The 21665-nt window shown below is 49.1% G+C and overlaps 2 protein-coding genes across 3 annotated transcripts in view; both read left to right on the plus strand.

The window, feature by feature from the left end:
• The window catches only part of ATF3 (activating transcription factor 3), a 52565-nt gene extending 38794 nt beyond the window's left edge, over positions 1 to 13771 (plus strand). Inside the window, exons 1-4 of one of the 2 annotated variants that reach the window (XM_032289176.1) lie at positions 1728 to 2043; positions 7989 to 8232; positions 11113 to 11220; positions 12366 to 13771. In XM_032289176.1, the coding sequence (XP_032145067.1) occupies positions 7993 to 8232; positions 11113 to 11220; positions 12366 to 12563 (546 nt within the window). In that variant the 5' untranslated portion in view covers positions 1728 to 2043; positions 7989 to 7992 and the 3' untranslated portion in view covers positions 12564 to 13771. Of the gene's footprint in view, positions 1 to 1727; positions 2044 to 7988; positions 8233 to 11112; positions 11221 to 12365 lie in introns of those variants that run through there. The other variant, XM_032289177.1, reaches the window with a different exon arrangement.
• Positions 13772 to 17434: 3663 nt separating this feature from the next.
• Positions 17435 to 20084, plus strand: FAM71A (family with sequence similarity 71 member A). Its single transcript, XM_032289178.1, has 2 exons — positions 17435 to 19038; positions 19087 to 20084. The coding sequence occupies exons 1-2, from the start codon at positions 18063 to 18065 to the stop codon at positions 19941 to 19943; spliced, it is 1833 nt and encodes a 610-aa protein (XP_032145069.1). The 5' UTR covers positions 17435 to 18062; the 3' UTR covers positions 19944 to 20084.
• Positions 20085 to 21665: the final 1581 nt, after the last annotated feature.

A 21665-nucleotide genomic window follows, 5' to 3' on the forward strand; every position in this document is an offset into this window, starting at 1 on the left:
GCGTGGGGGTGAGGGCGTGGGAGCGGAGGGTGGGGCCGGGAGAGCCGTTACCAGGGCAAAAAGTAAAGCGAAAACACCCGCCCTGCACTTCCCGCGCTGCGCCGCTGGAAATCGGGTCAGGTCCAGAGCAGGATCTCCAATGATGTCGCGTGGAACCCCAGGGGTCCCGGGCCCGCCGGGGCGCAAAGACCGGAGGCAGCTCTCTGCGTAGTCCCAGGCCCGTGGGGAAGGGGGTGCTCTGAGTGAGGTCTGGCTTGGCGGCGAGGAACCCCGATGCGGGGAACTGGGGACTTCAAGTGGGACCCGGGCTCTAGACACCTTTAGTTTCTACCTCAAATTACTAAACTATGATCTTCGGCCGCCTCTCTTCCTGAGGCAGGTGGAAATGAGCAGGTGTTTCTGCCCTTGGCTGTGCCCCCACACCCTGCAGCCGCGCAGGTCTCCCTCCCAGGCAGGTGCGAAAGTCCCAGGACACACTTGTGTCCACAAATAGTCATCCTCGGGCAGTCAAGAAGGTTCCTGGTTCTGCTGCTCTCTGAGCAGAAATTGTTGGGGTCGGGAAATAGGAACCAGGAAATAGTTTTTAAGGTTCAGACCCAGTGCTGCTGAGGTCTCAGACCGAATCTCGGGCCATGGGGCCCCACCTTTCCCGCCACCCTGGCTTGAGGGCAGAGGGGATTTCTGCTGCGGGTTCCGCCTGTGGTCAGTGGGTCCCCATTCCCGGCCGTCCGGTCCCAGCCCAATCGGCTCTGGACGCAGAAGAGCACATGAAAAGCTGAAGATGGGTTTTCCCTAAATATTGCCTGAGAGCTGGGCGACCCCCAGGCCTGGGCAGGTTCACCGACACCAAAGCACCTTCTCTTTCCCCCTCCTCCTGGCCTCTGGCTTCAGCCCCCTCCTACCCTCCCACCAGGTTGCCTCTGTCTCCTCTGGGACTCTTATTTTTTTCACTCTCTTGCTGGTTTTACTGAGACGTTCTTGTCAAGTTCAAACGCTTTGTGATTATTAAAAAAAAAAATCGAACCGCTACGGTCCCACCACTCGCCCTAGCCTCGGATCCCGGAGCCGTCCCGCGTGTGTGCCCATGTGGAGTGTCAGGAGCTGCGGGCTCGGGCGCACGGTGCCAGCCGAGGGCTGCCCTCCGCTTTTGTGTTAACCGGCCAGCTTCTCCCGGTCCCCAACGCGGAGGTCACACCCGGCGGGTAACGGCATAGATACACCGAAGGGTGACTTTGGACACCTTCCCCACACCAGACTAACGCTTCTGCCCTACTCTGCCCCCTGCTAGATAAGAAGGAGGCCAGTGGGGGAGGGGGTATTTTTCTGAAGCTCCAGAAAATGACCACGCATTTTAGAGAAAGGTCGTGCCCGCTTCCCAGCCTCACCTAGTCTGGGCTGGGGCCGGGATCCGCCTCCCCACCTTCCCCGCCCCCCCGCTTTTCAACCTAGCTCAGGGAGAGATGCCAGCGCGGTGGAGTCATGCGGCTGGCTTGGGCACCATTGGTCATGCCTGGAACACGCAGCAGCGAGTACGCACATCTGGCGGCTATCCCGGGCGGCTTCAGTCCTGATATGGAGAGAGAGGGCGGGAGGGTGAGCGTCTCAGTGAGCGAGGCTGGGGCAACGCGCCTCGGCTGGCTCCTCCCCGAACTTGCATCACCAGTGCCCCTGCCCCCGCGCCCGCCTTTCGCCCCGCCTTGACCCCTCCCCCATCCCCCTTCCTCCGCTCGGTTCGGCCGGTTCTCCCGGGAAGCTATTAATAGCATTACGTCAGCCTGGGACTGGCAACCCGGAGTAATCGACCGCGCCGCCAGCCAGAGAGCTATAAAAGGGGTGATGCAACGAGCTCCAAGCCACAGTCGCACGCAGCCAGGCGCGCACTGCACAGCGCTCTCCCCTCGCCGCCGCCCTAGCGCACCAGCCAACCCGCGCGCCGGCCGTGAGTCCTTGGTGCTCGCCCGCCGGCCGGACCAACAGCCAGCCCGACCCCGTCCCGACCCTGCCCGCCCTCCGGACCCTGGCCGCCCCGAGCGGAACCTGGAGGTGAGCGCTGGAAGCTGAGGGACTGAGCGCGACAAGGGTGGCTCGCCTTCGTTCCCTTCGCGCGCCTCTAAGTAACCAGTCCCCCCGACCCCTGACTCACCCCGACCCGCGCCCCCAGCCTCCGGTTTGGAAATAACTCTGGCTTGAACTTCTTCTAAGCCACGGCTGCTCCTCGGCTCTTCGGAAAGTTTCTCGCAAAGCGAAAGAACTAACTTTCTCTTTTGACCTGAGGAGCGAAAGGTTCCTGGTGACGGCGGTCTGGCGTCCGCTCTGCCGCCTGCCTCCAGTGCCGCTTCTCCGCCGACGGAGCTGGCTTGCCCGGCTGGGAGAGGGCGTGAGGTGGGTCGGTGGGTGGGGTGCGCAGGGGTGTCCGAGGCTGTCCGGCTCGCCGTCCCGCTCCATCCCTCGCTTCGAGACCCGGCACTGCCGGAGCCGATCCTTCTCGGGGTCTGCAGAGGGGCGCGAAGGCCGGAGGCTCGCGGGAGCGCTGCCCCACTCACCGGGTGGAATGAATGGGGAAGGGGGCGGGCAGGAGGGCGGCGTCGTGGGCACGGCCGCTGGGGGTTGCCCTAGGCACCCCGGAGCGCTGGCTGCAGGACCGCGAAGGCTGCCCCGAGAAAAAGTTAGCTGGATAAGTTTGGAAGTGGCGAGCGCTGGTGCCGCGCTGTCCCAGGGTGGAAGACCGGGAGGGCTCCCGGCGCCGGCTGGGGTCGGGATTCCGAGCCCGGGACTCCTGCATACCTGGGACCCTCACTCTGGCTTTTCCTTCTGCGGGTCCTCGGATTTCTTGGCTTTATATCCATGGAGACCCACCGTGGCGGGGAAGCGAGGGTGTGGAGCCAGTTGTGGAGATATTTGAGAGAATGGCTTTGCAGTCTAGTGCCAGGATTCTGAGCGCTTGCACTGCAGTCGATGTCGTTGACCCTCAGTATGTCCAGCCGGGAAATAAGGGCACATGGGCAGTGCCGGCCCCCTCTGCGTGTTGGAGGACACAATGTAGTGGCTGGATCAGATAACTGATTGCTAAGGTCCTTTCTGTCTGGAGATTTTCAGATCTGGAAAATCTTTCAGAGTGGTGGAAAGAGAAAGAGCCAGTGAGGGGACTTGAATGGAGTGGGTCTCTATCTAATGTCATTCACCAGTGTCCACACAGTGGGGGAAAGGGGACTTTTCTGCGGGGTATCTCTTCCCTCCCCAGCTTTCTTTCCATTGGATTCGTTCTCCTTCTCTGCTCCCCCCACCCTCATTTTTGTCTCTCGTCTACTTCCTTTCCTCCTAAACATTTTCTTTTCCCTAATTTCATTGCATAGGTCACATATGCTTTCTTTACACATAAAATTGTTACTAAATCCTTGATGACGCCAGAATAATAATAATAAAAAAAAAGCCAGAAAATCTGAACGTTCTCTCAATGTACCTCTTTTGGTGTAGATGACAGTCATATCTCCTGTTTGAAGTTTCTGTCTCTGCAACTTAAAGTGAAGGCAAAAGTTTGGTATTAACTGTCCCCGTTGTTTTGCAGTTAGCATTGGCTGTAGAATAACGCTGTAGCATCCAGGCTTCTGCTTTGAGGATATCCTGGACAAAGATGGGGTGTGGTGGGGATTGCACTTACTGCCTGAATGGCTTCAGAGACAGCAAAGCAGGCAGCACTCCACGCTCACAGGGTGGATAAGATACAGCAGCCATCACCTTCTCTTTCTCTCTCTCTTCCTCCTTGCCCTTTAGCCATTATCGAATTCCTTTCTCTCCAGGGCCCTTTTCTGCTATTGCCCCTCCCTGTCTCAGTCCTGTCAAAATCTCCTCTGTGGTTGGTACCAGGTGCCAGGACTCTTGACCCCTCATCTGCCTGGCTAATGGCTCTGTTCTCTGGTTGCCTTGTTGGTTGATCCTTTGAGGCGATGGATCCCTATTGGTGATGGAACGAAATGAGCAGTAGGTGGGTGGTCAGCGGCTTGGCACGGGCTGGGACACTCACCAGCTTCATGACCTTAGGCAAGTCATTTTTACCTCCTTGGGCCAACGTACTCATTACAAAATGAGAATCTGACCTAGATGATTCTAATATTGAATGTTGTATGATTTCCATTGGAGAGTTCATGATTCCTTCCTTTTTAAAATTGGCTGGGCATGGGACAGGGTTGGTGGCTTCTAGTGTTACCCAGCCAGAGGAGGAGGAAGGACATAGCCATGATGCCGCAGAAGCTTTCCAAAGGATAAATGGTTTATGTGTGAAAACTGCTTCTCTTTCAAATACGTTAATGGAGAAATGCTGGTGTCAGCAAATAGTGGGGTGGAATCTACTTGGTCTGTCAAGAACCTGGGGTCAATCAGTACAAATGAGGCTCTGGCTGACATGAATTTCTTGAAGGTTCCAGTTAATTCCTCCCTACTAGGGCTTAATTGAATTGATAACAACAGAATGAGTTTCTCCTGAAAGGGAGAAGATGGAGTCACAGTAATAATGACTACCTAGTGTGTATGTAAATCTCATATGTCCATCTCAACAGCCCTTTGGGGCAGGCAGTTTTGGTGTCATATTACAGACAAGAGAGTGAGAGGCCCAGAAGGCCTAAGTGATTTGTTGGTGGGTGCCCAGCGTGTAAGTGGCACTGATAGGCTTGGAAATATTGTCTCTGGCCCTTGAAGCCCGGCGTTGCACCTGCAATCTTTAAGAGGTCTGGGAGGAAGATCAAGATATGAAGAGTTTGTGAAAGGCCAGTATTGGTGTCCTAATAACATAAGATGGTGAGTGAGCAATGCTTAGTGGAAAGAGATGAAAATTAAAAGTGAAAATTCAATGTAGCTGTAGCTACTAGGAAATAAAAATCTGGGAGCTGAATTTCCAGTTAAAGAAGTACTTGAGTAAAGTTTCACTTTTTTGAAAATGATGAAACTACCAATGATACAACATGATTTCTGATGATTGGAAATCATCAAGCAGAAATAAAATGCAAGTTCTTGGTAGCAAGTCTGTACAATTATATGATCAGCATAGAAAGTGAACTCTGATCTGAGGCCCCCAAACAACTTTTTTCAACGACCAGGATGTTTGAGGATCTCAACTTTCTGAAAAAATTGTCTGAAGATTTAACTTCAGTTCCTTGTGGGGACACAGCCTGAGTCTAGGCTGAATCATACCTAAAGAGACTGAGTACACAAGTAACTAGAAAATATCCCAATAAGTTAAGCTTTAGCCTAGTGCTGAGAAAACCCAGATCTCTACAGATACATCTGATTTATTTTTTAAAAGGCTTTTAATATTTTTACAACCATTTATGTACCCAAGTAAGTACAACCAATGCTTTTCATAAAAGCATTCCATACCACTGACATTCTTTAGCTTCTTTCATTGGAACTGCTGACTTTACAAATAAGAAGATGGGTTGGGGATTGGAGTCACAAACAGCAGAACCCAAGCCCTGAGAGCTTATTAAACTTAGTTGGGTGGCAAAATATAACTACACTCTGCTGCAGTGGAATTCAAAGTACCCAAGTAGAAGAGAGCCATCCAGGCCTCCAAACAAAGACCAGCCCAGTGGTGGCTCTGAATGCCATCCCTGAATCACTGGGTTTTTAATAAAGTTGGAAATGGAAGGGAAACATGAATGCATGGGAGAATCTTAAGCCTCTGGCTTTAGAAGGCTAGTTTCTCAGAGTTTATCACCTGACAGCTACAAGTATCCTTCCAGCATCTTAAGATTATAGGATTAAATTGAGAGAAGAACTTCAGTTCTGACTCATGACACAGGGCTTTGGGAAAAGAATTACATACGTAGCCTGGGTTTCTTTGACTAGTCAAGAGCAGCATTCACTGGCCTGGAATTCTTGCCTCCATTGGAGTATGTTAGATCTCCAGGCGGAGTTTGAGGCAGGGTGTTCTATTCAGAAGCCTTTGAGATCAAAGAGGGTGACCAGCCGCCCTCCCACCTGGACCCCACAGAGCCTCTGTCAGAGAGCCAGCCCTGGGTTGGAGAGATCTCTGGGAGGCCTGGTAATCATGGAGCTCCTGGCTGAAGAATGTTTTCCAGGGCATACTCATGTATTAGTTCCTCAATTCCTCATAGGATATTATGGAAAAATGGGGCATTGTTATAAGCCTTCTTTAACAAGAGAAGAAAAAGCCACTGGGAGGTATGATGATAACACATAACAGAGTAAATGGGCTTCAAATCTTCGTCTTCTGACCCTGGTCTGGAAATTTTGTGAATAAGAGACCCACTTATTCACCCTCCCAGAAGGCAGGTAGCAAGCAGCCTGGGTAGGTAGTATGACATAAAGATTAGCAGTTCATTAAACAGAGTTCAAGTTTTCCCCAGGAATCTTTACTTAGCCTCCCCTCCATCACTTCATTTCCAGGCCCCCCACCAGCCCCAAGGCCCGTCCCTGAAAAATTTGCTCCGTTTTTTTTATTTGTGCAATATAACATAATACTTATTTGTTTTTGTAATGTCGAATAATATTTGTTCATTTTTACAGGTATAAATTAAGGGCATGAGTTCTGGAGCCAAACTAACTGAATTCCAAATCCTAATGCTGCCCCACATTAATTCTATGACTTTGGGCAAATGACTTAGTTTGTCTAAACCTCAGTTATCTCATCTATAAAATGGGGCTAGGTCCTAAGTCACTGGGTTCTCATGAGGATTAAATGAGATAGTGCCCATAAGGTTTTTGGTCTGAAGGAGGCAATGCTTAAATGTCAAGAGTTGCCAGAGGGCTTCCTCTCTGTCTGGACTGGGCTAAAGACCACAGATTCTGGTTGAGAAGAATGCCCAGATCACACTCATCCTACACTCATCCCTATGCTCATTGCTCCTTGGAAACCAACTCTAGGGAGGAGGGGGAATGGCCACCACTGGAGGGAGTACACAGCCGGCCAAGACTTACGGGGGACTCTTCCAAATTGGGGCTATGGAACTGTCACTCTTTCTACCCTTTATTTTTCTTTTGTCATCCTTTTGGGCTCACTGAGCTATAGAATAATAGAGGGAGATGGGACCTTGGACCATGGAGGCCATGTGATTTGATGACCCCATCCCCATTTCATTTATTCAATTGGCCAGTGAGGCATTGTGAGGCAGGTGCTGGGCCAGGCTCTGAGTAAAGCAGTGGTGGAGGCTCAGTCCTTGCATTGAGGAGCTCTCAGTCATTTACCAGGCACAGACTGGGTCCTAGGGAGCTTAAGTGACTGGCTCAAGTCACTGCTCCTCAGTGCCAGAGCCAGTCCCAGGCTCCCTGCCCCCACACCCTGCCTAAGTCTATCCCTACACCACAGGCTTGAACAACTCCCCCGAAATACCCATGTCTTAGCACCTCACTTTTCTTTAAGGCCTTTTGCTTCACCAACCTTAACCTTAAGAATCCGTCCCCCCATGCCCTGCCAAAGTCTGGGGTGAAGAAACGCACCTGGCTATATTTACCTTTCTCATTCCCACTGCTTGGGTCCAACTTCCGGGGGAGAAGCTTCAGCAATGTATTTGCTAAATTCAAGGATTCCTTACATTTTGCCTTTACTTCTACTCACTGATAGTTTGAGCTTGATGTCAAGCCTCTTTGCAAAAGAGGCTGGAAATGAGGTTACAGAATGGCCTCATTGAGTTTTTAAAAAAGTTCTTCCTCTTTCAGGACTGTTTGAGGCCACATTTGCACATAGGCACACCAGCCAAAACTCATAGCTCTTGTGAGTTCAGAGTAGCCTGAAACAACAGCCCTTATAAACTTCAAATAGGCATTTTGTTCACGTCACTGAGCTGTGTGTATTTTAAGAATCTCTTTTACTCAAGATGAGGATGGCATGAAATGAAAACAAAACAGAAACCTAAGGGTTTATGGGACTTTTTTCTGAGGGTGGGGTTCTGGTGTTGGAGGTCTGGTTGAGGAGGGGGACTTGATCCCATGCCCCAGAGCTCCTGAAACAGTTTGGGTTTCAATGTGTCTTTCAGCAAAATGATGCTTCAACACCCAGGCCAGGTCTCTGCCTCAGAAGTGAGTGCTTCTGCCATCGTCCCCTGCCTGTCCCCTCCTGGGTCACTGGTGTTTGAGGATTTTGCTAACCTGACGCCCTTTGTCAAGGAAGAGCTGAGGTTTGCCATCCAGAACAAGCACCTTTGCCACCGGATGTCCTCTGCGCTGGAGTCGGTCACTGTCAGCGACAGACCCCTCGGGGTGTCTGTCATGAAAGCCGAGGTGGGTTCTACCACAGGTGTTTATTCTTTCAGCACTTGTTTCTCTCACAGGCACTGTGTGTTAGGCGTGTTCTAGGCAGAGGGCGGTTGTTGAGAGTGAAACCAACAAAACTACTGCCCTCAGGGAGCTTACCTTCCACTGGGAGGAGACAGGCAATACATCACATATGTAAATATAATATGTAAGAGATGGGTGCAAAGGAGAAAAAAGGGAGTGGGGCAGACAGAACAGGTAGGGGTGGGCTCGCTAGATTTAAAAAATTTTCAGGCTGGGTGTGGTGGCTCACGCCTGTAATCCCAGCACTTTGGGAGGCCAAGGTGGGATTATCACTTGAGTCCAGGAGTTTGAGACCAGCCTGAGCAACACAAAGAGACCCAATCTCTATAAAAATATTAGCTGGGCATGGTGGTACATGCCTGTAGTCTCATCTACTTGGGAGGCGGAGGTGAAAGGACCACTTGAGCCCAGGAGGCTGAGGCTGCAGTGAGCTGTGATCACCCCATTGTGATCATGGCTCATTGCAGCCTCAGCCTCCTGGGCTCAAGTGATCCTCCTGCTTCAGCCTCCCAAACACTGAGATTATAGATATGAGCCATCGTACCCAGCTGGGGTTGCTGTTTTAAATTAGGAAGTCAGGGAAGGATTCACTGATAGTGGCTTTCGAGCAGAGGTCAAAAGGAAAGGAAGAAGGAAAGAGGAGAGGGAAGAAGCCATGTGGGTATCTGGTAAAAGAAATTAAGGGCACTGAGGTGGGAGTATTGGTGCCTGGTGGGCTGTGCAGTGGGGCAGAGTGTAGGGGCGGGAGATAAATAGGGGCTGGTCATTTGGGTCTTATGGACTATTATAGTATAGATGCACCCCTGTGCTGAGAGTGAGATGGGAAACCACAGGATTTTTGGGCAGAGAAGCAACAAGATTTGACATATACATAGATATAGATTTTTTTTTTTTTTTGAGAGAGAGAGTCTTGCTCTGTTACCCAGACTGGAGTACAGTGGCATGATCTTGGCTCACTGCAACCTCTGCCTCCCATGTTCAAGCAATTCTTATGCTTCAGCCTCCTGAGTAGCTGGGATTACAGGTGTCCGCCACCACGCCTGGCTATTTTTTGTGTTTTTTTTTTTTTTTTTTTTTTTTTAGTAGAGATAGGGTTTCTCCATGTTGGCCAGGCTGTTCTTGAACTCCTGATTTCAGGTGATCCGCCTGTCTCAGCCTCTCAAAGTGCTGGGATTATAGGCATGAGCCACTGTGCCCAGCCTTGACTTATATTTTTATATGATCACCTTGGCTGTCATGTTCAAAATGGGCAGTAGAGGTAAAACAGAAGCTGAGTGCACAGAAAGGAGGCCGTGGTAGGAATCCACATGAATGGAGGGGCCTGTGGCAGGAGGGAGCAGTGCAAGTGCTGAGAAGTGCTGGGCTTTGGATCTGACTTGAAGATAAAGCTGATTTGCTGATAGATTGGATGTGGTTGTGAGAGAAAGGGAAGACTCAAGGGTGACTCCAAGTTTTCTGCCAGCACAGCTGTAAGAACGGAGCGTCCATTTGCTGCCAAGATTCGGAATTGTAGGGAGTAGGGTGGTGGCAAGAGCAGGAGGTCTGTCCTATTCTGAACCCTTGTGGAGATGTCAAGCAGGCAGTTGAATATGTGGGTCTGGAGTTCAGAGGAGAGTCTGGGCTAGAGAGAACAGAGTTAGACATTATTGGCATATAGATGGCACTTAAAGCTGTGAGTCAGGATGAGGTCACCTTCTGTGTCCCGTTGTTCTGAAGAAGCATGGAGTGTGGTGGTCCCCATTTTTATCACTACTAGGACCCAAGTACCCAGACAGTAGAGCAGGGACCAGGCAGCCAGCCTCACCCTTCCCTGTAGCAATGATCACAGGCTTGGGAGGAGGGGTTGCCCCAGGTTCACTTCTCTCACATACTTGCACTGTTCCACACTTGACAACCTTGAAGATCTCTGGAATAATCAACATGGTGAGAAGTCTGGGAGGCAGCTTCTGGCAATGCCTTAGTGGCTTAAAGATGTCAGAGCTGAGGTTCCACCATTTTGTTGGCCTTTCCCTCATGGTGGCAAGTGGAAGTGTTTCAAGCTTAGTTAACTGGCATGATTACAGCCTCTAGGCAAAAAGTAGTGGAACTGACCCAAAAGATGGTTCTAGTTCACCACTTGCAGGTGGCACCCCAGCATGGGTTGATTAATGCCACTTCGGTTGGAATGGGCTTAGGTGTCTTTTCTGCAGGAGCATCATGGGCTTCTCCCAGATTTGGGAAGCTGGTACTGTGATGCTCCAGGTGAAGACAGAGGTGAATGGGTTTGCCCTTGGGTCTTGAATAGAAAAAGAGGCTGGGATAGGGTGGCTAGGTGATAATCCTGAAATCATTCTCAGTTCTCAAAGAAAGGACAGATTTACCAAACAGAATCTGTTTCAGCTTTAAATGATTACAGTGAGTACCAATAGTTATCAACTTGCATGTCATCCTCAACTCAAAATCCAAATGCATTTAAAAAATTGGCCAACTTTTATTAATATATTGCCAGTATAGTTTTAACTTTTTGTTGTTCATTCCTGTGTGTATATGTGTGCGTGTGTGTATATGTGTGTGTGTGTATATGTATATGTGTGCGTGTGTGCCTGTGTGTGTGTGTGTATGTGTATATGTGCATGTGTGTATGTGTGCATGTGTATGTGTGTGTGCCTGTGTGTGTGTGTGTGTAGGGGTTTCACACAAAAATCTAGAGCTTTTTTTGGGGGGCGGTTCTTTAGTGCTAGGACTGCCCCGTCTGCCAGTTTTTGCTGGCAGTAAAAGGCAGTGTATTTGAGGTAGGTGGCATTTCTTACCGCCCTTTAAATGTGCCCCTTTTGGATCTTATAGGTAGCCCCTGAAGAAGATGAAAGGAAAAAGAGGAGACGAGAAAGAAATAAGATTGCAGCCGCCAAGTGCCGAAACAAGAAAAAGGAGAAGACGGAATGTCTGCAGAAAGTGAGTGCCATCTAGCCTTCCCCTTCACCTCCCATGCCTGTCCCTACCAGCCTCATGTTGCTCTCAGAAGCGGAGTTAGGAAACTCCCTACCTGCCAGATTTTCCCAACAAGGGCCTGTAGCTGGTAGCAGAAATGCCAGCTGCAGAATGAGGAGGTGGCAAAGCAGTTAACACAATGGATGTGACTGTAGATGTATAAAAGCAGGTGTGTGAATTCATCTGGTGCCCAACTCCCAGCAGCCTTGGCTGGTTCATACATGTCCAGCAGCTTCCAGGCTGTAGGACATGCCAGCCCAGTTAAAGAGGCTTCACTTGACTGTTTTCCTGAGAAAAGGAAGCTGCCAGCTCTCATTTGGCTCACCATGAAAAGCCTTTAATTAATCTCTTCAAACAAGTTATTTCCTTAATCCACAAGCAGTAGCTACACTTTCTTTGCATTCTTGTCAAGTTCCTAACTCTGCAGCCCTTCTCCTTGGCTTATCCAGCAAGCTGAGTCCCTGGCTGCCTTCAGCCGGCCCACCTTGAGAGACACTAGGGGGAATGGCCTTTGTGGGTGGGCAGTGGTGCCCAGCAGTCTTTTCAGTGGCTGTGTCCCTCTTCCAAATGTGGACAGGCCAGGGCAGAGTCTTAACCCAGATCCCACAGGTCCCCAAAGGTTCTGTTGATTGCTTCAGGAGGGTCAGTGAAAATTAGGCATTTTGTGTGTTGCCATATACACTTTTTCTGGGGAGGTGAGCTTCTGATTGAGATCTGTGACTCAGAATCGACTAAGCCACCGTAACTCTGGATTTCTCCCCATCTCCTAAGGCCCTTTTGGGTCCAGCAGACCTGCACATGGGCTGTTGACTCATGCCAATGAGGTATCTGAACTGCTGGTTCCTCTACAGCTTCCGTACTAATAGACTCACAGGCCACCTCTGTGGCATCTCCAGGGCTTCTCTGAAGGAGCCTCCATGTTCAAAGACTTCTCCAGGGTCGACATTTTCCTAAACCTAGTGCTGCTCTCCCATCTCCTATTTCCCTCTCCCAGCTTGATGAGCCCCAAGGTATCCCAAGTACACCCTGCATTCAGGCAGCACCCCAGGCCACCCCCTCCTCACTGACCCTTGGCTCCTTTCTTGATGCCTCTGTTGCTTGTCCCCCAGGAGTCGGAGAAGCTGGAGAGTGTGAATGCTGAACTGAAGGCTCAGATTGAGGAGCTCAAGAATGAGAAGCAGCATTTGATATATATGCTCAACCTTCATCGGCCCACGTGTATTGTCCGGGCTCAGAATGGGAGGACTCCAGAAGATGAGAGAAACCTCTTTATCCAACAGATAAAAGAAGGAACACTGCAGAGCTAAGCAGCCGGGTATGGGGGCGACTGGGGAGTCCTCACTGAATCCTCCTTTTATACCCAAAACCCTGAAGCCATTGGAGAGCTGACTTCCTGTGCACCTCTAGAATCCCAGCAGCAGAGAACCATCAAGGCTGGAGGGCCTGCGGTGACTCAGCGGGGCCTTTTCATTCTGTCCCAGAGTGAGTCTTGTACCAGGGCAAGTGCATCTTTGCCTCAACTCCAGGATTTAGGCCTTAACACATTGGCCATTCTTATGTTCCAGATGGCCCCCAGCTAGTGTCCTGCCCGCCTTTCATCTGGATTCTACAAAAAACCAGGATGCCCACCATTAGGATTCATGCAGAAGTGTCTGTACCTTGGGTGGAAGGTATGGGGCCATCTCCTTCACCGTGGCTACCATTGTCACTCGTAGGGGATGTGGAGTGAGAACAGCATTTAGTGAAGTTGTGCAATGGCCAGGGTTGTGCTTTCTAGCAAATGTGCTGTTATGTCCAGAAGTTCTGTGCAAGAAAACTAGGCAATGTATTCTTTTGATGTTTGTGTCACACACTGCTGTGACTTTTATATGCTTTTTCTCAGATTGGGTTTCTAAGAGTTTTGGGGAGGGGGGCAGGGCTGTCCCCATGTGCAGTATCTCAATACGTTCAGGTGGCCAGAGGAGCTTGTCCACCCCTGAAGAACAGAATTCTCCCAGTGTTAACACAAAATCCATGGGCGGCATGATGGCAGGTCCTCTGTTGCAAACTCAGTTCCAATGTCACAGGAAGAAAGCAGAAAGTTCAACTTCCAAAAGGTTAGGACTCTCCACTCAATGACTTAGGAGATGTGTCTAGGCTGGAAGAGCCAAAGAATATTCCATTTTCCTTTCCTTGTGGTTGAAAACCACAGTCGGTGGAGACGTGGTTGAAAACCACAGTTAGTGGAGCCTAGGTGGTACCCAGGCGTTAGCATTATTGGATGTCAATAGTATTGTTTTTGTCATGTAGCTGTTTTAAGAAATCTGGCCCAGGGCATTTGCAGCTGTGAGAAGTCACTCACACTGGCCACAAGGATGCGGCTACTGTCTGTTAAAATTCTGATGTTTCTGTGAAATTCTCAGAGTGTTTAATTGTACTCAATAGTATCATTACAATTTTCTGTAAGAGAAAATATTACTTATTTATCCTAGTATTCCTACCCTGTCAGAATAATAAATATTGGAACCAAGACATGTACGTGTGTTGTGCTGGTTTCTGTTCATTTAAATCTGTTGGTAGTTGAGATCCAGTGATTCCCTGCCCTTCCCTCTTTATTACGGGGGGTGTCTGGCTTTAAATTTCTCTGGATGTCATCCTTTGCTCTTTGGGGCATCACTAGATGGGATAGTTGACTTCCAGTCCTGTTCCTCAGTCCCGGGTAACTTATGCTCCATTTCTCATTGACAAACCCTGAAACAAGGTACCAAATATATCCTTCAGATTAACAGTTTGGTGTTTAGAATTTTGATATAAAATCTCACTTGCTAGATACCTTAACTATATTTTCTCTGAATGTACAAACACCTAAAATCTACACCTGTTGTTCAGCTTGAAACTTTGACCCCTAACTTTCTGCCACAGAAGTCCTCAGTTACTCACTTGAGTTACATCTGTTATCATTTCTAAATGTGTGTCTCATTGTTGGAAATATATATCAGAAAAGAATGGGAAGGGGGACCAAAGGAAGAAAGGGAGTAACTTTAGACAGCATGGGTGTGATAATTCAAAGAAAGGTATTCCACTGAAATTCCTGGAATTTCCAGGGCATATGATTCCTTAGGCCTGCGAGAGCCAGGCCCCCGTGCTCTTTGTGCTTCTCTGTAACAGTCACAGGCTAAACATAAAAACTGGCCACTTGCCACGGGGGCCATTCTTCAGAGACACTGCCTTCTTCAAATGTCAGATTCATTCATGAATTTTGTGCCTACTTCTTTGACCTCATGTATGGTTTCTTTAAATGATCACTTGTGACACAGATATCCTCATTTTACTCTTTTAATTGCACAGCAGGGGTCTTTCCTAATCTGTCAAAAGCCATCTGGTGTTACTACCATTCACCACTTCTTTCGGGAGATAATCTGTGTTCCTTATCTTGGTGGAGGGGAAAACATCCCTTGCATTTACATTCTAGTTATGGGTAGAGGCACCAGCCACCAGCCATTATGAAACTCAAGACAATTTGTAAGCTGTCAAGGACAACAATGGATTAGAGAGGAAGGAAGTTGGGGGTGGGTGGTGGTTACAGCAAGAAAACTTGATGTGTACGGTAAGTGTAAATGAAGTTCTATCACAAATGCATTAAAAATAGTTTTATGTAGCCAAGTTTATGTTTTGATACTTTAAAAAGGTTGACTATGCATTTATTGTCAAGTCATTTAGTTTTTTGTTTCACATTTAAAGGAGAGGGAAGGTGGGGGGATCTGAGGGAATCAGCTTAGATGGCGCCACCACCAAGGTCAAGCACCCCGTTTGACAGTGTCTTTGCACCGAGCTCTCTCCTGCTGGTGGTGGTGATGTCACACTGCCAGGGTGTGGAAAGCCACCCTCTCTCCCGTCTCTTGCCTTCCTCCTGCCCCCTTGGCTTTCCTGAGAGCTGCCTGACACCCGTTTCAGAGTCAAGAGCTTTTAAAGGATTCTGGCCCAGGATGTGTTCTGGAATTGAATCTTTCCACTTTCTGTTAACTAAAATACTATTTTCCATTTGTATCCTAATTTCTCCCATGGGCTTTGCATAAACCCTCAACACTCCAACCCATATCAAGCTTTCTCCTCTCTTCCCTGTTCCATACCTTCTGGTTGGGTTCATGTACTGTTTCTCTCTGGAGTGAACGTGTTTCCGATTAGAATCCACCTGAAAGGAAGTCACACTGGCCTACTGAGCATCCTGTGTTCTTGTGGTGGCTCTAACTCCAGAAGCTTTCAAAGATCTCATCAAACACTGCTTTCAGGAAGGAATTTACATTGAGGTTAAAAGGACTGTTGAGGACGAATGCTAACAGAAACATTTATTGAGTAGGACAATATGCTAAACACTTTACACGTGTTATCCCATTTAATCCTCAACAACTGCTATCCCCATTTCACAGATAAGGGCGTGGAGAGCTCACTAGCTTGCTCGAGGTCTCACAATGGATCTTTCCAAAGTTGAAGCCTATTATTTTTTTCAACCACAGTGGTTTCAAACAAGAGTATATACATTTGTGTGTGTGTGTGTGTGTGTGTGTGTGTGTGTGTGTGGTAAAATATACATAAAATTTGCCGTTGTAACTATTTTGAAGTATACAATTCAGTGACATTAGTACATTCACAATGCTGTATAACCACTACTATCTAGTTCCAGAGCCTTTTCATTGTCCCCAAAGGAAATCCTGGATCCATTAAGGAGTCAGTCCGTATTCCCCCTCCTTCCAGCCTCTGGCAGCCACTAATCTATCTCCTGTTTCTATGGACTTGCCTATGCTGGATTTAATGTAAATAGAATCATACAATATGTGGCCTTTCATACAATATGGCTGGCTTCTTTCACTTAGCGTAATGTTTTCAAGTGTCAGCCTATCGTATTATGTAATAGTATCTTATTTCTCTTTACGGTTGAATAGTATTCTGTTGTATGGATACTCTACATTTTGTTTATCCATTCATCAGTTGATGGACAGGTGGGTGTATGTTAAGAAAGAACTAGCCTTTATCTTCAAGGACTGAATCTCTAAGGTAGGGTTTCGGGCTTAACATCAAATTAGGAGAAAAGAGAGTTGGACGCAGGGGCTCCTTGTCAGAAATTCAGGTAACAGTTTGGAAATTACTTATTCCTGAGCTAGCTCTGTGGGTATGGCAAGGCAGGCGGTATAGTGGCACCTGTTCCCCATTGGTGTAAATGGCTTCCAAACTACTTCTGCATGGTAGAGAGGTTAGTAGAGGAGGGCCTTTGATAGGCTCCTGGAATGTAAGCTCACACCTTCCATCCTACCCTTTTCTCCCCGCATTTCACAGGGTAGGGGGTAAGAAGGGTGGGGGGTAAACACTAGGTGCTTTGAGAGAATATCTGGGCTCCCTGACACAGGATATTGGTACAAGCCTGAGGGAGGGGAGGAACAGAGGTGGCCCCCTGAATAATTTAGTCCCCAACTCAGCCCAGCCCCTTCCTGAAGTGGTTGTCCTGGATTCTCGGTAACATGTGCGCGCGCACACACACACACACACACACACACACACACGGAGAGAATTAATTATGCAACTATTTGGCTTCCCCAAGCTTTTTTGTAAGTTCTGCAGTGGTTCAGGAGGAAGACTTTAAAAGTAGCAAGACCTGTATTCAAATAATGCCTCCATTGCCTAGGAGTTCTACAAATGTAGGTAAGTTACACAACTTCAGTTTTTTACCTGTAAAATGAGAAGAATTGCAATAGTATCAAACTGGAATGGAGTTTGATACATAGTATGCCGCCTAGGAGAAGCAATCTCTCATGTTAGTATTAAAGGTTATTACTAAGGATTTCCATCATCAGCATGAACTGAGATTTTATGGAAGAGTGGGCTGAGAACCAAGACTGCCAATTCTAGGTTAAAAAAAAAAAAAATTAAACCGGCCCTGTGCGGTGGTGCATGCCTGTAATCCCAGCACTTTGGGAGGCCGAAGTGGGCAGATCACGAGGTTAGGAGATGGATGGTGAAACCCTGTCTCTACTTAAAAAAAAAATACATAAATTAGCTGGGTGTGGTGGTGCAGATCTATAGTCCCAGCTGCTTGGGAGACTGAGGCAACAGAATTGCTTGAACACGGCAGGTGGAGATTGCAGTGAGCTGAGATTGCACCACTGCACTCCAGCCTGGAGACAGAGTGAGACTCCATCTCAAGAAAAAAAAAATAAACCCTGTACTCAAATGTATCCCATCATCTTGTGTTCCCATTGACCCCATGTAGTTGCTGAATCTTTTGAATTGGGGATGAGGAAGGGAAGCAACCACACAACATTTTCTCATTTGAAAAATTTTTATTTTGGCACCCACCCAAGTATCTGGCAGTGAGGGGCTGTCCTCTATGAGGGCAATGGAGTATTAGTGAGAGGATGGTGGTCCTGGCCTGGGGGATGAGAACAAAGGGGTATGTGACAGCGACAGGTCACAAAGGGAAGCAGAAGATAAATATGGCTGCAAAGGGGGTTTAGGCAGAGAGGGTGGTCACTTCCTGTCACTAGGACTACAGTTTGTAGACTCAGGGAGAGTCTGAAACTCTCAGGGAGAGTCTACAAACTGTAGTTAAAAAAATCAGAGGTGGAGGTGAGGGGGTTAGACTCAGAAGAAAACCTCTTTGGAGCCCACCCTGCATCTCTACATCTTGGAAGAGTCTGGAGTCCAGGTATCCTACAGTATCCCACGCAGCAATCATCGCGCTCCCACCCCCACCCCAGCCTCTGGGAGGCTCTGAGGCAACGGCAGGGGCCTGTGGGGTGGGGTGGGATTGAGAGACCAGCTGCAGAGCCATCTTTATGACCCAGGGGCATCCCTGGTTCCTCATCTGCCACCAAAGCCAAGGAAGACACAGAGACCTGCCTCACCAGCGCTGCCCTCGTGCTGAGACAGCCATGAACAGTGATTCTCTGCTGCCATACTACACGGCCCAGAGTGGCTCCGGCATGAGCATGTTCAACACCACCATGGGGAAACTGCAGCAACAACTGTACAAGGGAGAGTATGATATCTTCAAATATGCACCGATATTTGAGAGCGACTTTATCCAGATCACCAAAAGGGGAGAAGTGATTGATGTGCACAACCGTGTCCGTATGGTGACCATGGGCATTGCACGTACCAGCCCCATCCTCCCACTCCCGGACGTCATGCTGTTGGCGCGACCGGCCACTGGCTGTGAAGAGTATGCTGGACATGGCAAGGCCACCAAGAGAAAAAAACGCAAGGCAGCAAAGACCTTAGAGCTCACCAGGCTCCTCCCCCTGAAGTTTGTAAGGATCTCTGTTCACGACCATGAGAAACAGCAGCTGCGCCTTAAGTTTGCCACTGGCAGATCTTGCTATCTGCAACTGTGTCCTGCTCTCGACACACGGGATGACCTGTTTGCCTATTGGGAAAAGCTAATTTACCTCCTGCGGCCACCCATGGAGAGTAACAGCAGTACCTGTGCCATTCCAGCTGAAGATGTGATGTGCATGCCTGTGTTTGAGGAAGAGAGGAGGAGTCTGGGAGCCGCAGATCTTCAAGGAAAGGGGGATCAGGACCAGGTCAGCATCCGGAGCCTCCACGTGGTCTCTGAGGTATGTGGGGCCACCTCTGCTGCTTATGCTGGAGGGGAGAGACTCCAACATGACTTTCACAAACCCACTGATAATCTCAATGTATCTACCCCTAAAACATCTACAGAGCTTGCTGAGGAGACAGCAACAGGGGCGACTAAAGAGGCAGCAGCAGCAGGGGCAGCTGCAGGGGCAGCAACAGGCAGCATAGCAGGTGCCTTGAGTGTGGCAGCAGCCAGGGCAGCAACAGGCAGCATAGCAGGTGCCTTGAGTGTGGCAGCAGTGAAGTCTGCCCCTGGACAGGTGAGCGCAGCCATCGCTGGGGTGGCCACCATAGGTGCAGGAGGAAGCAAAAGCAACATGGCCCTTGCAGGAATTGCCAGCATGGCTCCAAAGAGCACGGAGGTGGCGGTGGCAGGGGCTGCAGGCAAGTCCTTAGAGTGCGTTTCCAGCGCATCCACAAGCCTTTCCCCAGAGGGCAGCGTGACTCTGGCCATCGTAGGAGTAGGACCAACCAGCAGGGCTGCTGCAGAAACAGATACAGATGCAGCGGCAGGACCTCCCCTCTCCACCCAGCAGAGCAAGAGCAGCCTGAGTGGACAGCATGGAATTGAGCGAACCCAGGCCAGAGCTGAAGCCCGCAAGGAGAGGAGGGAAAGAAAGGAGAGAAGGGAAAAGGACAGGGCTCTCAGAAGGAGTTTCCATCGCCGCAGGACAGGTGAAAGCCGCCACAAGACAAGGGGGGACAAGATTGCCCGAAAGTCCTCCAACAGGTCCGCATCCAGCCACAGAGCCAATAAAGATGACAAAAAGAAGAAAGGTCATGGCAGCCCAGGGAGTGGCAGGCATGGGGGCTCGCATAAAGGCGCCAGCCACACGCCTATCTTGAAGGAGTCCAGGACCTCTCACAAATCCGGGAGGAGTTTATCGACCACCAGTTCCGGTTCCGGCAAGAGACTCGGCAGGATCAGCTCTTTCCTGAAGAACGTCAGAACCAACCTTACTACAAAAGCACCACATGGCAGAGATGTGGACATCATGGCTAAGACGGTGGAGAGGAGCACCATGGTGGCCATTGCCGAGACAGCAGAGGGTGGCCAGGGGCTGGAGGCCCTTTGAAGCCCAGTGACCTTTGAAGCCCATTAAATAGGACCCGGAGCTGGAAGCTGCAAAGCGGTCCAGAGCTCATGGGAGTGTCCCTGGAGAGCCTATTCCAGCATTCTTTACTGCCGTTTAAATAAACAACCATACATCTGAGAATGGCTTGATGGCTGAATTTTTGTATCCCGCAGCCCAGCAGCGACCTCACAATGAATTCTGTGATGTCAACTGTGCTGCAGCCTGAGACCCCAGGAGCCAGTCAAAGCGAGCCCCACCTCACACTCATGCTCAGCAGGGCCCAGATGAGTGCTCCAGCTTTCCCAGCCTCTTCCTGGCTTCGGTTCCCAGGACTATGGTCCACCATCTCCCCATCCTTTTTATAAACTTGCCCTCCCAACTCCAGAAGATCCATAGACAAAGCGAGAACAGAACTCTTGCCCCCTTGGACTATTCAGGGGAGGCAGTAAGGGAGCAGCAGCATGTGTTGGCAACCAGAGCAGGGAGGAGCATTGTCTAGACTTGGCAATCCCACTCCTAAGTATACCCCTGAGAAACACACATGTTCCAGGAGACAGCCATGAGGATGTTTATAGCAAAATAATACTGGAAACTGTCTGAATTTCCATGAACAGAACTGAGAGGGTATATGCAGTGACAAATCAATGGCAGCTACACATATTAGCACAGATACATTTTGCTCAACACGTTAAAGTTTTTAAAAAAGCAAATTGTAGAATATGATAATTCTAAAAAGCAAGGCAAATACAAATAATATGTTACAGATTTGATACATGTTTGGTAAAGGGGAACAATTCGGGACTGGTTTTCTCTGGGGTGGAAAGGCAAGAGACTGGATCAAGGAGGAGAACACAGGGTCTTACTGGTGTTGTGAATTGTTTCAGTTCTTCAGCAAGGAGGTGGGCACGAGGTTGTTTATGATTTTGTTGGGTTTTGTATTTTAACACCTCTGGAATCAGAATGGTCCTACAATCACCATGGCAATTCTGATTGCCCCAGACATATCTTTACCAATTCCTTCTCCTTAATCCTTTCATTTTTATGTATGCACAAAAGTGATCTAAGCCTGAAAGGCTCATTTTGTTAAGGTTCAGATGTGAATGCCATTATTATAAAAAGCCTTAGGAAAGAAAGAATGATATCCCTATTTTACAGAAAAGGACACTGAGGCTCAAGAGGGTAACTTGAGAGGGACAGAGAGGGACCCTTGCAGAGCTACCAGCCCACTTCTTTATGCAAAGGGCTGGCTGAGACATGGGAAGGAGGCAAAGCCAGCAAATCCAAGGAGAACTGGGCAACGGAAGAACCTGAGACTTACTGGGTTCCTACCACCATAGTCTAAAACTGTATGGAGATGAGCACCAAATTCCTGGATTGAGAGGAGGGGATGTGGGGGCAGGGGAGATGCCTGGTGGTGAGCCATTGTGAACTGGCTTTGGAACTTCAATGAGTTCATAGTCCTTAGCTGGCCTTATCTCAAGAGTGTCCAGACCACCCTTAAGCCGTGTCTGGCTCCCAGGCTTCGCTCCCCAGCTTCTGCCTCAGCTATAAACAGACCTCCCTCCTGGAATTCCAGGCCTTGCTCCCCACCAGGGACCGCTTCTGACGGGGGTTGCATCTCTTTGCAGCCCAGTCCTCCCGAGCTGCTAATAAAGCGCTTAAAAGTCAGCTCAGAATGGTTTCTCCATACCAAATATTCAGGAAATTCCTTCTGCTGGGATT

Source organism: Sapajus apella, unplaced genomic scaffold (assembly GCF_009761245.1).
Source record: "Sapajus apella isolate SASKATOON/1434 unplaced genomic scaffold, GSC_monkey_1.0 scaffold22, whole genome shotgun sequence".
NCBI classification, from domain to species: domain Eukaryota; kingdom Metazoa; phylum Chordata; class Mammalia; order Primates; family Cebidae; genus Sapajus; species Sapajus apella.

What these genes read in the sequence shown, in the direction of transcription:
- FAM71A (XM_032289178.1), top strand. Translation starts at nt 18,063, where the DNA reads ATGACCCAGGGGCATCCCTGGTTCCTCATCTGCCACCAAAGCCAAGGA. An exon ending in AGCAACAGGCAGCATAGCAG is followed by an intron (nt 19,039 to 19,086) that starts GTGCCTTGAGTG and finishes GCAGCATAGCAG; the next exon opens with GTGCCTTGAGTGTGGCAGCA.